This window comes from Oncorhynchus kisutch, unplaced genomic scaffold (assembly GCF_002021735.2).
Source record: "Oncorhynchus kisutch isolate 150728-3 unplaced genomic scaffold, Okis_V2 scaffold966, whole genome shotgun sequence".
NCBI lineage: Eukaryota > Metazoa > Chordata > Actinopteri > Salmoniformes > Salmonidae > Oncorhynchus > Oncorhynchus kisutch.
Window position 1 is genome coordinate 70,001 of NW_022262911.1, and position 12,500 is coordinate 82,500.

The 12,500-nt window shown below is 43.3% G+C and overlaps 1 protein-coding gene across 1 annotated transcript in view; it reads left to right on the forward strand.

The window, feature by feature from the left end:
• LOC116363902 (otogelin-like) overlaps positions 1–12,500 on the forward strand; it is a 76,616-nt gene that overhangs the window by 33,466 nt on the left and 30,650 nt on the right. The window contains exons 18-19 of the mRNA XM_031817249.1: positions 2,477–2,575; positions 8,445–8,628. Of these exons, the coding sequence (XP_031673109.1) occupies positions 2,477–2,575; positions 8,445–8,628 (283 nt within the window). The remainder of the gene's footprint in view (positions 1–2,476; positions 2,576–8,444; positions 8,629–12,500) is intronic.

Here is a 12,500-nt window from a genome sequence, read left to right on the forward strand (position 1 = left end):
GTATATATCAATCTCCTTCGCCTGTAGAGGTGACATTATTGACTGTCAGTATATATCAGTCTCCTTCCCCTGTAGAGGTGACATTATTGACTGTCAGTATATATCAGTCTCCTTCCCCTGTAGAGGTGACATTATTGACTGTCAGTATATATCAGTCTCCTTCCCCTGTAGAGGTGACATTATTGACTGTCAGTATATATCAGTCTCCTTCCCCTGTAGAGGTGACATTATTGTACTGTCAGTATATATCAGCCTCCTTCCCCTGTAGAGGTGACATTATTGTACTGTCAGTATATATCAGTCTCCTTCCCCTGTAGAGGTGACATTATTGTACTGTCAGTATATATCAGTCTCCTTCCCCTGTAGAGGTGACATTATTGTACTGTCAGTATATATCAGTCTCCTTCCCCTGTAGAGGTGACATTATTGACTGTCAGTATATATCAGTCTCCTTCGCCTGTAGAGGTGACATTATTGTACTGTCAGTATATATCAGTCTCCTTCCCCTGTAGAGGTGACATTATTGTACTGTCAGTATATATCAGTCTCCTTCCCCTGTAGAGGTGACATTATTGACTGTCAGTATATATCAGTCTCCTTCCCCTGTAGAGGTGACATTATTGACTGTCAGTATATATCCTTCCCCTGTAGAGGTGACATTATTGACTGTCAGTATATATCAGTCTCCTTCCCCTGTAGAGGTGACATTATTGTACTGTCAGTATATATCAGTCTCCTTCCCCTGTAGAGGTGACATTATTGACTGTCAGTATATATCCTTCTCCTGTAGAGGTGACATTATTGACTGTCAGTATATATCAGTCTCCTTCCCCTGTAGAGGTGACATTATTGACTGTCAGTATATATCAGTCTCCTTCCCCTGTAGATGTGACATTATTGACTGTCAGTATATATCAGTCTCCTTCCCCTGTAGAGGTGACATTATTGACTGTCAGTATATATCAGTCTCCTTCCCCTGTAGAGGTGACATTATTGACTGACAGTATATATCCTTCCCCTGTAGAGGTGACATTATTGTACTGTCAGTATATATCAGTCTCCTTCCCCTGTAGAGGTGACATTATTGTACTGTCAGTATATATCAGTCTCCTTCCCCTGTAGAGGTGACATTATTGTACTGTCAGTATATATCAGTCTCCTTCCCCTGTAGAGGTGACATTATTGACTGTCAGTATATATCAGTCTCCTTCCCCTGTAGAGGTGACATTATTGACTGTCAGTATATATCCTTCCCCTGTAGAGGTGACATTATTGACTGTCAGTATATATCAGTCTCCTTCCCCTGTAGAGGTGACATTATTGACTGTCAGTATATATCAGTCTCCTTCCCCTGTAGAGGTGACATTATTGACTGTCAGTATATATCAGTCTCCTTCCCCTGTAGAGGTGACATTATTGTACTGTCAGTATATATCAGTCTCCTTCCCCTGTAGAGGTGACATTATTGTACTGTCAGTATATATCAGTCTCCTTCCCCTGTAGAGGTGACATTATTGACTGTCAGTATATATCAGTCTCCTTCCCCTGTAGAGGTGACATTATTGACTGTCAGTATATATCAGTCTCCTTCCCCTGTAGAGGTGACATTATTGACTGTCAGTATATATCCTTCCCCTGTAGAGGTGACATTATTGACTGTCAGTATATATCAGTCTGCTTCCCCTGTAGAGGTGACATTATTGTACTGTCAGTATATATCAGTCTCCTTCCCCTGTAGAGGTGACATTATTGTACTGTCAGTATATATCAGTCTCCTTCTCCTGTAGAGGTGACATTATTGTACTGTCAGTATATATCAGTCTCCTTCCCCTGTAGAGGTGACATTATTGACTGTCAGTATATATCAGTCTCCTTCCCTGTAGAGGTGACATTATTGACTGTCAGTATATATCAGTATCCTTCTCCTGTAGAGGTGACATTATTGTACTGTCAGTATATATCAGTCTCCTTCCCCTGTAGAGGTGACATTATTGACTGTCAGTATATATCAGTCTCCTTCCCCTGTAGAGGTGACATTATTGACTGTCAGTATATATCCTTCCCCTGTAGAGGTGACATTATTGACTGTCAGTATATATCAGTCTCCTTCCCCTGTAGAGGTGACATTATTGACTGTCAGTATATATCCTTCCCCTGTAGAGGTGACATTATTGTACTGTCAGTATATATCAGTCTCCTTCCCCTGTAGAGGTGACATTATTGTACTGACAGTATATATCCTTCCCCTGTAGAGGTGACATTATTGTACTGTCAGTATATATCAGTCTCCTTCCCCTGTAGAGGTGACATTATTGTACTGACAGTATATATCCTTCCCCTGTAGAGGTGACATTATTGACTGACAGTATATATCCTTCCCCTGTAGAGGTGACATTATTGACTGACAGTATATATCAGTCTCCTTCCCCTGTAGAGGTGACATTATTGACTGACAGTATATATCCTTCCCCTGTAGAGGTGACATGCCCAGATACCATGGAGTACGGAACCTGTGTGTCGTCGTGCCAACGGCGTTGCTCCGCCCTGTCCACGCAGCAGCACTGTGGAGAGGAGTGTGAGGAGGGCTGTGTGTGTCCACACGGCACCTTCTACAGCACACACACACACACCTGTGTGCCCAGGTAAGACTGGCGCTGGGGGGCGGGGCCGAGTGGCACACTTTCCCATTTACAATTCAGAGTCTAGATTTAGTTTAGAACAAATAGAAGTGACATTTATTCAGAGTCTATATTTAGTTTAGAACAAAGAGAAGTGACACCTATTCAGAGTCTATATTTAGTTTAGAAAAACGAGAAGTGACACTTATTCAGAGTCTATATTTAGTTTAGAACAAATAGAAGTGACACTCAGTCCATTATCATCATTTGGACTAAAGGAAAGTCCAACAATGTTGTAACTTAGCACCTCCTTTACACAGGAATCAGTGTTGTCCTTCTGATTACATGGCCCCAGGACTTAGCACTTCCTTTACACATGATCAGTGTTGTCCTTCTGATTACATGGCCCCAGGACTTCCTTTCCACATGAATCAGTGTTGTCCTTCTGATTACATGGCCCCAGGACTTCCTTTACACATGAATCAGTGTTGTCCTTCTGATTACATGGCCCCAGGACTTCCTTTCCACATGAATCAGTGTTGTCCTTCTGATTACATGGCCCCAGGACTTAGCGCCTCCTTTACACATGAATCAGTGTTGTCCTTCTGATTACATGGCCCCAGGACTTCCTTTACACATGAATCAGTGTTGTCCTTCTGATTACATGGCCCCAGGACTTCCTTTACACATGAATCAGTGTTGTCCTTCTGATTACATGGCCCCAGGACTTCCTTTCCACATGAATCAGTGTTGTCCTTCTGATTACATGGCCCCAGGACTTCCTTTCCACATGAATCAGTGTTGTCCTTCTGATTACATGGCCCCAGGACTTAGCACCTCCTTTCCACATGAATCAGTGTTGTCCTTCTGATTACATGGCCCCAGGACTTAGCACCTCCTTTCCACATGAATCAGTGTTGTCCTTCTGATTACATGGCCCCAGGACTTAGCACCTCCTTTCCACATGAATCAGTGTTGTCCTTCTGATTACATGGCCCCAGGACTTAGCACCTCCTTTCCACATGAATCAGTGTTGTCCTTCTGATTACATGGCCCCAGGACTTAGCACCTCCTTTACACATGAATCAGTGTTGTCCTTCTGATTACATGGCCCCAGGACTTAGCACCTCCTTTCCACATGAATCAGTGTTGTCCTTCTGATTACATGGCCCCAGGACTTCCTTTCCACATGAATCAGTGTTGTCCTTCTGATTACATGGCCCCAGGACTTAGCACCTCCTTTCCACATGAATCAGTGTTGTCCTTCTGATTACATGGCCCCAGGACTGCTTTAAGAGTTTAAAAAAAAGACATGTTTTCTTGGAATTCCAAATGGTGAACTTGAGCTTGTAAGCAGAACACACACCAAGTCTAATCCTCCACCAAGTGATATTCTGTATTCCAGCTCAAGGTCAAGTCCTGTCTTCCATCTCTCCCATAGACATCCCAGAGACCCTGCAGACCTTGGCAGTTGGTCTCTCTTTTCATTAAAAAAACACTCTTGCCTCAATAAGACATGAGGCTTAATTGTCCCCAGGTTTTCTTTAACATCCTACAGTTAGCGCAGTGCTGTTACTTACCTGGCGATAGAGTTACATCAAGGAATTTGCGGTGAAACCCCCCCCATTCATTCCCACTCAAGCTGTGGACAACACAGATATCTGATAGTCAGTGAGAAAGAACGTGTAACACAGAGGCTGATGTGTTGCCATGGCCTATATGTTACAGAGGCTGATGTGTTGCCATGGCCTATATGTTACAGAGGCTGATGTGTTGCCATGGCCTATATGTTACAGAGGCTCTTAGCCTCTGCTAGACACGGGTTTAACTGCACCACTCAATTGATTCTGCAGCCATTTTAGGTGAAGGGAGAGATTTGGGGATTTAATTGATTCAACTCAGATTATACAGGTGATGCAATTTTAATAAGATCTTCAATGTATCTCCAATCAACAACAACAACAACAACAAAAACCAGTTTTTATTTCCCTTAGAATTAGTTCAGTTGAGATGTGGAGTCTATATAAAAGGCTCAGCTTGATGGCTTGTTAGCACCAAACAGTTCTATGTTACAACTGCCTTCTGGTGTGTTTCTGTGTCTTCACATGTTTGTTGGTTCGTGTTTGTGTGTTTTCTCTCTGTGTGTGTGTGTGTGTGTGTGTGTGTGTGTGTGTGTGTGTGTGTGTGTGTGTGTGTGTGTGTGTGTGTGTGTGTGTGTGTGTGTGTGTGTGTGTGATCCCAACAGGAGCTCCTGTCCCTGTAGTTTCCTGGGGGCGGACTATGCTCCAGGCGATGTGATCATGACATCAGCAGGTGTACAGTAAGACACTCCTCATCATCTCTCTTTAACAAACTAATAAACAAGATGTTCAACAAAGATACTCCCTCTGATACTCTCTCTGATACTCTCTCTGATACTCTCTCTGATACTCCCTCTGATACTCTCTCTGATACTCTCTCTGATACTCCCTCTGATACTCCCTCTGATACTCTCTCTGATACTCTCTCTGATACTCTCTCTGATACTCTCTCTGATACTCTCTCTGATACTCTCTCTGAGACTCTCTCTGATACTCTCTCTGATACTCTCTCTGATACTCTCTCTGATACTCTCTCTGATACCCCCTCTGATACTCTCTCTGATACTCTCTCTGATACTCTCTCTGATACTCCCTCTGATACTCTCTCTGATACTCTCTCTGATACTCTCTCTGATACTCTCTCTGATACTCTCTTCGATACTCTCTCTGATACTCTCTCTGATACTCTCTCTGATACTCTCTTCGATACTCTCTCTGATACTCTCTCTGATACTCTCTCTGATACTCTCTCTGATACTCTCTTCGATACTCTCTCTGATACTTTCTTCGATACTCTCTCTGATACTCTCTTCGATACTCTCTCTGATACTCTCTGCGATACTCTCTCTGATACTCTCTCTGATACTTTCTTCGATACTCTCTCTGATACTCTCTCTGATACTCTCTCTGATACTTTCTTCGATACTCTCTTCGATACTCTCTCTGATACTCTCTTCGATACTCTCTCTGATACTCTCTCTGATACTCTCTTCGATACTCCCTCTGATACTCTCTCTGATACTTTCTTCGATACTCTCTCTGATACTTTCTTCGATACTCCCTCTGATACTCTCTTCGATACTCTCTCTGATACTCTCTTCGATACTCTCTCTGATACTCTCTTCGATACTCTCTTCGATACTCTCTTCGAAACTCTCTTTAATACTCTCTCTGATACTCTCTTCGATACTCTCTCTGATACTCTCTTCGATACTCTCTCTGATACTCTCTTCGATACTCTCTCTGATACTCTCTTCGATACTCTCTTCGATACTCTCTTCGATACTCTCTTCGAAACTCTCTTTAATACTCTCTCTGATACTCTCTTCGATACTCTCTCTGATACTCTCTTCGATACTCTCTTCGATACTCTCTTCGATACTCTCTTCGATACTCTCTCTGATACTCTCTTCGATACTCTCTCTGATACTTTCTTCGATACTCTCTCTGATACTCTCTTCGATACTCTCTCTGATACTCTCTTCGATACTCTCTTCGATACTCTCTTCGATACTCTCTCTGATACTTTCTTCGATACTCCCTCTGATACTCTCTTCGATACTCCCTCTGATACTCTCTTCGATATTCTCTCTGATACTCTCTTCGATACTCCCTCTGATACTCTCTTCGATACTCTTTCTGATACTTTCTTCGATACTCTCTCTGATACTCTCTTCGATACTCTCTCTGATACTCTCTTCGATACTCTCTTCGATACTCTCTCTGATACTTTCTTCGATACTCCCTCTGATACTCTCTTCGATACTCCCTCTGATACTCTCTTCGATACTCTCTCTGATACTCTCTTCGATACTCCCTCTGATACTCTCTTCGATACTCTCTCTGATACTCTCTTTGAAACTCTATTTCATACTCTATTTGAAACTTTTTGATACTCTATTTGATAAACTCTTTGATACTCTATTTGATAAACTCTTTGATACTCTATTTGATAAACTCTTTGATACTCTATTTGAAATTCTCTTTGATACTCTATTTGAAACTCTCTTTGATAAACTCTTTGATACTCTCTTTGATACTCTCTTAGGGATATATAGGGCCCATAGGGATATATAGGGCCCATATGGATATATAGGGCCCATAGGGATATATAGGGCCCATATGGATATATAGGGACCATAGGGATATATAGGGCCCATAGGGATATATAGGGCCCATAGGGATATATCGGGACCATAGGGATATATAGGGACCATAGGGCTATATAGGGACCATTGGGCTCTGGTAGTGCAGTCTATAGGAAATAGGGTGCCATTTGGGATGTGACCAGTATTCCCATTATTTTGTTGAGTTAAGAATGTTCTTGTTTGTGTTGAGTTAACAATATTATTGTTGTGTTGAGTTAACAATGTTATTGTTGTGTTGAGTTAACGATGTTATTGTTTGTGTTGAGTTAATGATGTTATTGTTGTGTTGAGTTAACAATGTTATTGTTGTGTTGAGTTAACAATGTTATTGTTTGTGTTGAGTTAACAATGTTATTGTTGTGTTGAGTTAACAATGTTCTCTCTTTAGGATTTGCCAAGATGGCAAGCTAGTTTCCCAAAGTCCTGCCACTGGTAAGTTACTTTTAAGAGAATGATATTGAACCATGCTATAATATCAAAAGATGGCAAGCTCGTTCCCCAAAGTCTGACAGTGGTTGGTTACCTCTAGGAGAATGATTTGGGCTAGATTCCCCAAAGTCCTGACAGTGGTTAGTTATCTTTAGGAGAATGATCTGGGCTAGATTCCCCAAAGTCTGACAGTAGTTAGTTACCTCTAGGAGAATGATCTGGGCTAGATTCCCCAAAGTCCTGACAGTGGTTAGTTACCTTTAGGATAATGATCTGGGCTAGATTCCCCAAAGTCCTGACAGTGGTTAGTTACCTCTAGGAGAATGATCTGGGCTAGATTCCCCAAAGTCCTGACAGTGGTTAGTTACCTCTAGGAGAATGATCTGGGCTAGATTCCCCAAAGTCCTGACAGTAGTTAGTTACCTCTAGGAGAATGATCTGGGCTAGATTCCCCAAAGTCCTGACAGTAGTTAGTTACCTCTAGGAGAATGATCTGGGCTAGATTCCCCAAAGTCCTGACAGTGGTTAGTTACCTCTAGGAGAATGATCTGGGCTAGATTCCCCAAAGTCCTGACAGTAGTTAGTTACCTCTAGGAGAATGATCTGGGCTAGATTCCCCAAAGTCCTGACAGTAGGTAGTTACCTTTAGGAGAATGATCTGGGCTAGATTCCCCAAAGTCCTGACAGTAGGTAGTTACCTTTAGGAGAATGATCTGGGCTAGATTCCCCAAAGTCCTGACAGTAGTTAGTTACCTTTAGGAGAATGATCTGGGCTAGATTCCCCAAAGTCCTGACAGTAGGTAGTTACCTTTAGGAGAATGATCTGGGCTAGATTCCCCAAAGTCCTGACAGTAGTTAGTTACCTTTAGGAGAATGATCTGGGCTAGATTCCCCAAAGTCTGACAGTAGTTAGTTACCTTTAGGAGAATGATCTGGGCTAGATTCCCCAAAGTCCTGACAGTGGTTAGTTACCTCTAGGAGAATGATCTTGGCTAGATTCCCCAAAGTCCTGACAGTGGTTAGTTACCTCTAGGAGAATGATCTGGGCTAGATTCCCCAAAGTCCTGACAGTAGTTAGTTACCTCTAGGAGACTGATATTAATAATTCTATAGTCTCTAAAGAGCTCTCAACGACATATACCTCCTACTTGTACCATCTCTTGTTCCAGACCAACAGTGTCCGCTGGGTCAGATGTACCTGGACTGTACTGAGGGGCTGGAGGGGCTGAAGGCTATAGATGGGATCAGCCTGGGTAGAGGACTGGGCTGTGAACACACCTGTGAATCCCACCTGCTCAACCTCACCTGTTCAGCTCATGAACCGTGCATACCTGGCTGTTTCTGTCCCCCTGGGTGAGTACTAGTACTTAAACACCTCTTACTTCCTGTACCCACAAGGATTCACTGTGTATCAATGTTCCCTCTACCAGTCAGACCCCATTCACTGTGTATCAATGTTCCCTCTACCAGTCAGACCCCATTCACTGTGCATCAATGTTCCCTCTAGCAGTCAGACCCCATTCACTGTGTATCAATGTTCCCTCTAGCAGTCAGACCCCATTCACTGTGTATCAATGTTCCCTCTACCAGTCAGACCCCATTCACTGTGCATCAATGTTCCCTCTAGCAGTCAGACCCCATTCACTGTGCATCAATGTTCCCTCTAGCAGTCAGACCCCATTCACTCCCGACACCTCCACGTTGGCCCTAACCCTTCAGTGTGTGTTGATGTAAAGGGTCTGGAGAAGAACAAGCAGCATAGTGATGGAGCTTCCACTTTATTGGGTCAACCTTAGAGATTCACACACCCTGGATGGAAAAGTACTTTAGAAACTGGAGTGTCAGTGTGTGTATGGCCTGGTGAAACTAATTACCACAGGTTCAGGTGTCATCGATCTGTGACTGTGTCTCTGTGAGTCTGTTTGTCTGTGAGGTCAGCAGCTCCGTCAGCTAGCTAAGTCTTTATAGAAATGTCTAATGGTAGTATAGGGCAGCATGTCTCTGAGTAATGGTAGAGTAGGGCAGCATGTCTCTGAATAATAGTGGAGTAGGGCAGCATGTCTCTGTGTAATGGTAGTATAGGGCAGCATGTCTCTGGGTAATGGTAGTATAGGGCAGCATGTCTCTGTGTAATGGTAGTATAGGGCAGCATGTCTCTGTGTAATGGTAGTATAGGGCAGCATGTCTCTGAGTAATGGTAGTATAGGGCAGCATGTCTCTGAGTAATGGTTGTGTAGGGCAGCATGTCTCTGTGTAATGGTAGAGTAGGGCAGCATGTCTCTGAATAATAGTGGAGTAGGGCAGCATGTCTCTGAGTAATGGTAGAGTAGGGCAGCATGTCTCTGAGTAATGGTGGTGTAGGGCAGCATGTCTCTGAGTAATGGTGGTATAGGGCAGCATGTCTCTGTGTAATGGTAGAGTAGGGCAGCATGTCTCTGAGTAATGGTAGAGTAGGGCAGCATGTCTCTGAGTAATGGTGGTGTAGGGCAGCATGTCTCTGAGTAATGGTTGTATAGGGCAGCATGTCTCTGAGTAATGGTGGTGTAGGGCAGCATGTCTCTGAGTAATGGTTGTATAGGGCAGCATGTCTCTGTGTAATAGCGTAGGGCAGCATGTCTCTGAGTAATGGTGGTGTAGGGCAGCATGTCTCTGAGTAATTGGGGTGTAGGGCAGCATGTCTCTGAGTAATGGTAGAGTAGGGCAGCATGTCTCTGTGTAATGGTAGAGTAGGGCAGCATGTCTCTGAGTAATGGTGGTGTAGGGCAGCATGTCTCTGAGTAATGGTAGAGTAGGGCAGCATGTCTCTGAGTAATAGTGGAGTAGGGCAGCATGTCTCTGAGTAATGGTGGTGTAGGGCAGCATGTCTCTGAGTAATGGTGGTGTAGGGCAGCATGTCTCTGAGTAATGGTTGTATAGGGCAGCATGTCTCTGAGTAATGGTAGAGTAGGGCAGCATGTCTCTGAGTAATAGTGGAGTAGGGCAGCATGTCTCTGAGTAATGGTGGTGTAGGGCAGCATGTCTCTGAGTAATGGTGGTGTAGGGCAGCATGTCTCTGAGTAATGGTTGTATAGGGCAGCATGTCTCTGAGTAATGGTAGAGTAGGGCAGCATGTCTCTGAGTAATAGTGGAGTAGGGCAGCATGTCTCTGAGTAATGGTGGTGTAGGGCAGCATGTCTCTGAGTAATGGTGGTGTAGGGCAGCATGTCTCTGAGTAATGGTTGTATAGGGCAGCATGTCTCTGAGTAATGGTGGTGTAGGGCAGCATGTCTCTGAGTAATGGTTGTATAGGGCAGCATGTCTCTGTGTAATGGAGTAGGGCAGCATGTCTCTGAGTAATGGTAGAGTAGGGCAGCATGTCTCTGTGTGATGGTGGTGTAGGGCAGCATGTCTCTGAGTAATGGTGGTGTAGGGCAGCATGTCTCTGAGTAATGGTAGAGTAGGGCAGCATGTCTCTGAGTAATGGTGGTGTAGGGCAGCATGTCTCTGAGTAATGGTGGTGTAGGGCAGCATGTCTCTGAGTAATGGTAGAGTAGGTCAGCATGTCTCTGTGTAATGGTAGAGTAGGGCAGCATGTCTCTGAGTGATGGTGGTGTAGGGCAGCATGTCATTAATGTTAGCTCTCTGTGTACATTTAAGGGCCAGCCTTTCTACACTGTTCTAGGCCGATTGTAAGTCCCTCTTTGTGTCACTTGACCATATGACTGGACGGTGGTCCAAGTGCAATAAAACCAGGGTCTTACACAGGTAATATTACACTTAGATATGTCGCACATACGTCCAGCCATCCCTCAATGTTTTTCTAATCAGCATGGGAACAGACAGACCCCTGGGAAAATCCTGAAGTTGGTGATCCCTTTTCCCCAAGTGTTCTCATATGTTAGATGGGAAAAGGGAGATCGCTATCTAGCTTACTCATGACCTAGAAAACAAGCTATCCTGAACTTCAAACCACCAGTTTGTGGATTCAGTCTGCCACAGGATGTAGCCTGTAGCGTACACGGGGAACCGACGTGGAAGTACAGATTACTTTTCAGAAGTAGCTGTTTGACGGAATGAGGGATTCTAAAAGTTTGACATAATGAGGGATTCTAAAGGTTTGACAGAATGAGGGATTCTAAAGGTTTGACAGAATGAGAGATTCTAAAGGTTTGACAGAATGAGGGATTCTAGAGGTTTGACAGAATGAGGGATTCTAGAGGTTTGACAGAATGAGGGATAATAGAGGTTTGATAGAATGAGGGATTCTAAAAGCTTGACAGAATGAGGGATTCTAAAGGTTTGACAGAATGAGGGATTCTGAAGGTTTGACAGAATGAGGGATTCTAAAGGTTTGACAGAATGAGGGATTCTGAAGGTTTGACAGAATGAGGGATTCTGAAGGTTTGACAGAATGAGGGATTCTGAAGGTTTGACAGAACGAGGGATTCTAAAAGCTTGACAGAATGAGGGATTCTAAAGGTTTGACAGAATGAGGGATTCTAAAGGTTTGACAGAATGAGGGATTCTGAAGGTTTGACAGAACGAGGGATTCTAAAAGTTTGACAGAATGAGGGATTCTAAAGGTTTGACAGAATGGGGGATTCTGAAGGTTTGACATAATGAGGGATTCTAAAGGTTTGACAGAATGAGGGATTCTGAAGGTTTGACAGAATGAGGGATTCTAAAGGTTTGACAGAATGAGGGATTCTAAAGGTTTGACAAAATGAGGGATTATAAAAGGTTGACATAATGAGGGATTCTGAAGGTTTGACAGAACGAGGGGTTCTAAAAGTTTGACAGAATGAGGGATTCTAAAGGTTTGACAGAATGGGAGTTTCTGAATGTTTGACATAATGAGGGATTCTAAAGGTTTGACAGAATGAGGGATTCTAAAGGTTTGACAAAATGAGGGATTATAAAAGTTTGACAGAATGAGGGATTCTAGAGGTTTGACAGAATGAGGGATTCTAAAGGTTTGACAGAATGAGGGATTCTAAAGGTTTGACAGAATGAGGGATTCTAAAAGTTTGACAGAATGAGGGATTCTAAAGGTTTGACAGAATGAGGGATTCTAAAGGTTTGACAGAATGAGGGATTCTGAAGGTTTGACAGAATGAGGGATTCTAAAGGTTTGACAGAATGAGGGATTCTAAAGGTTTGACAAAATGAGGGATTATAAAAGGTTGACATAATGAGGGATTCTGAAGGTTTGACAGAACGAGGGGTTCTAAAAGTTTGACAGAATG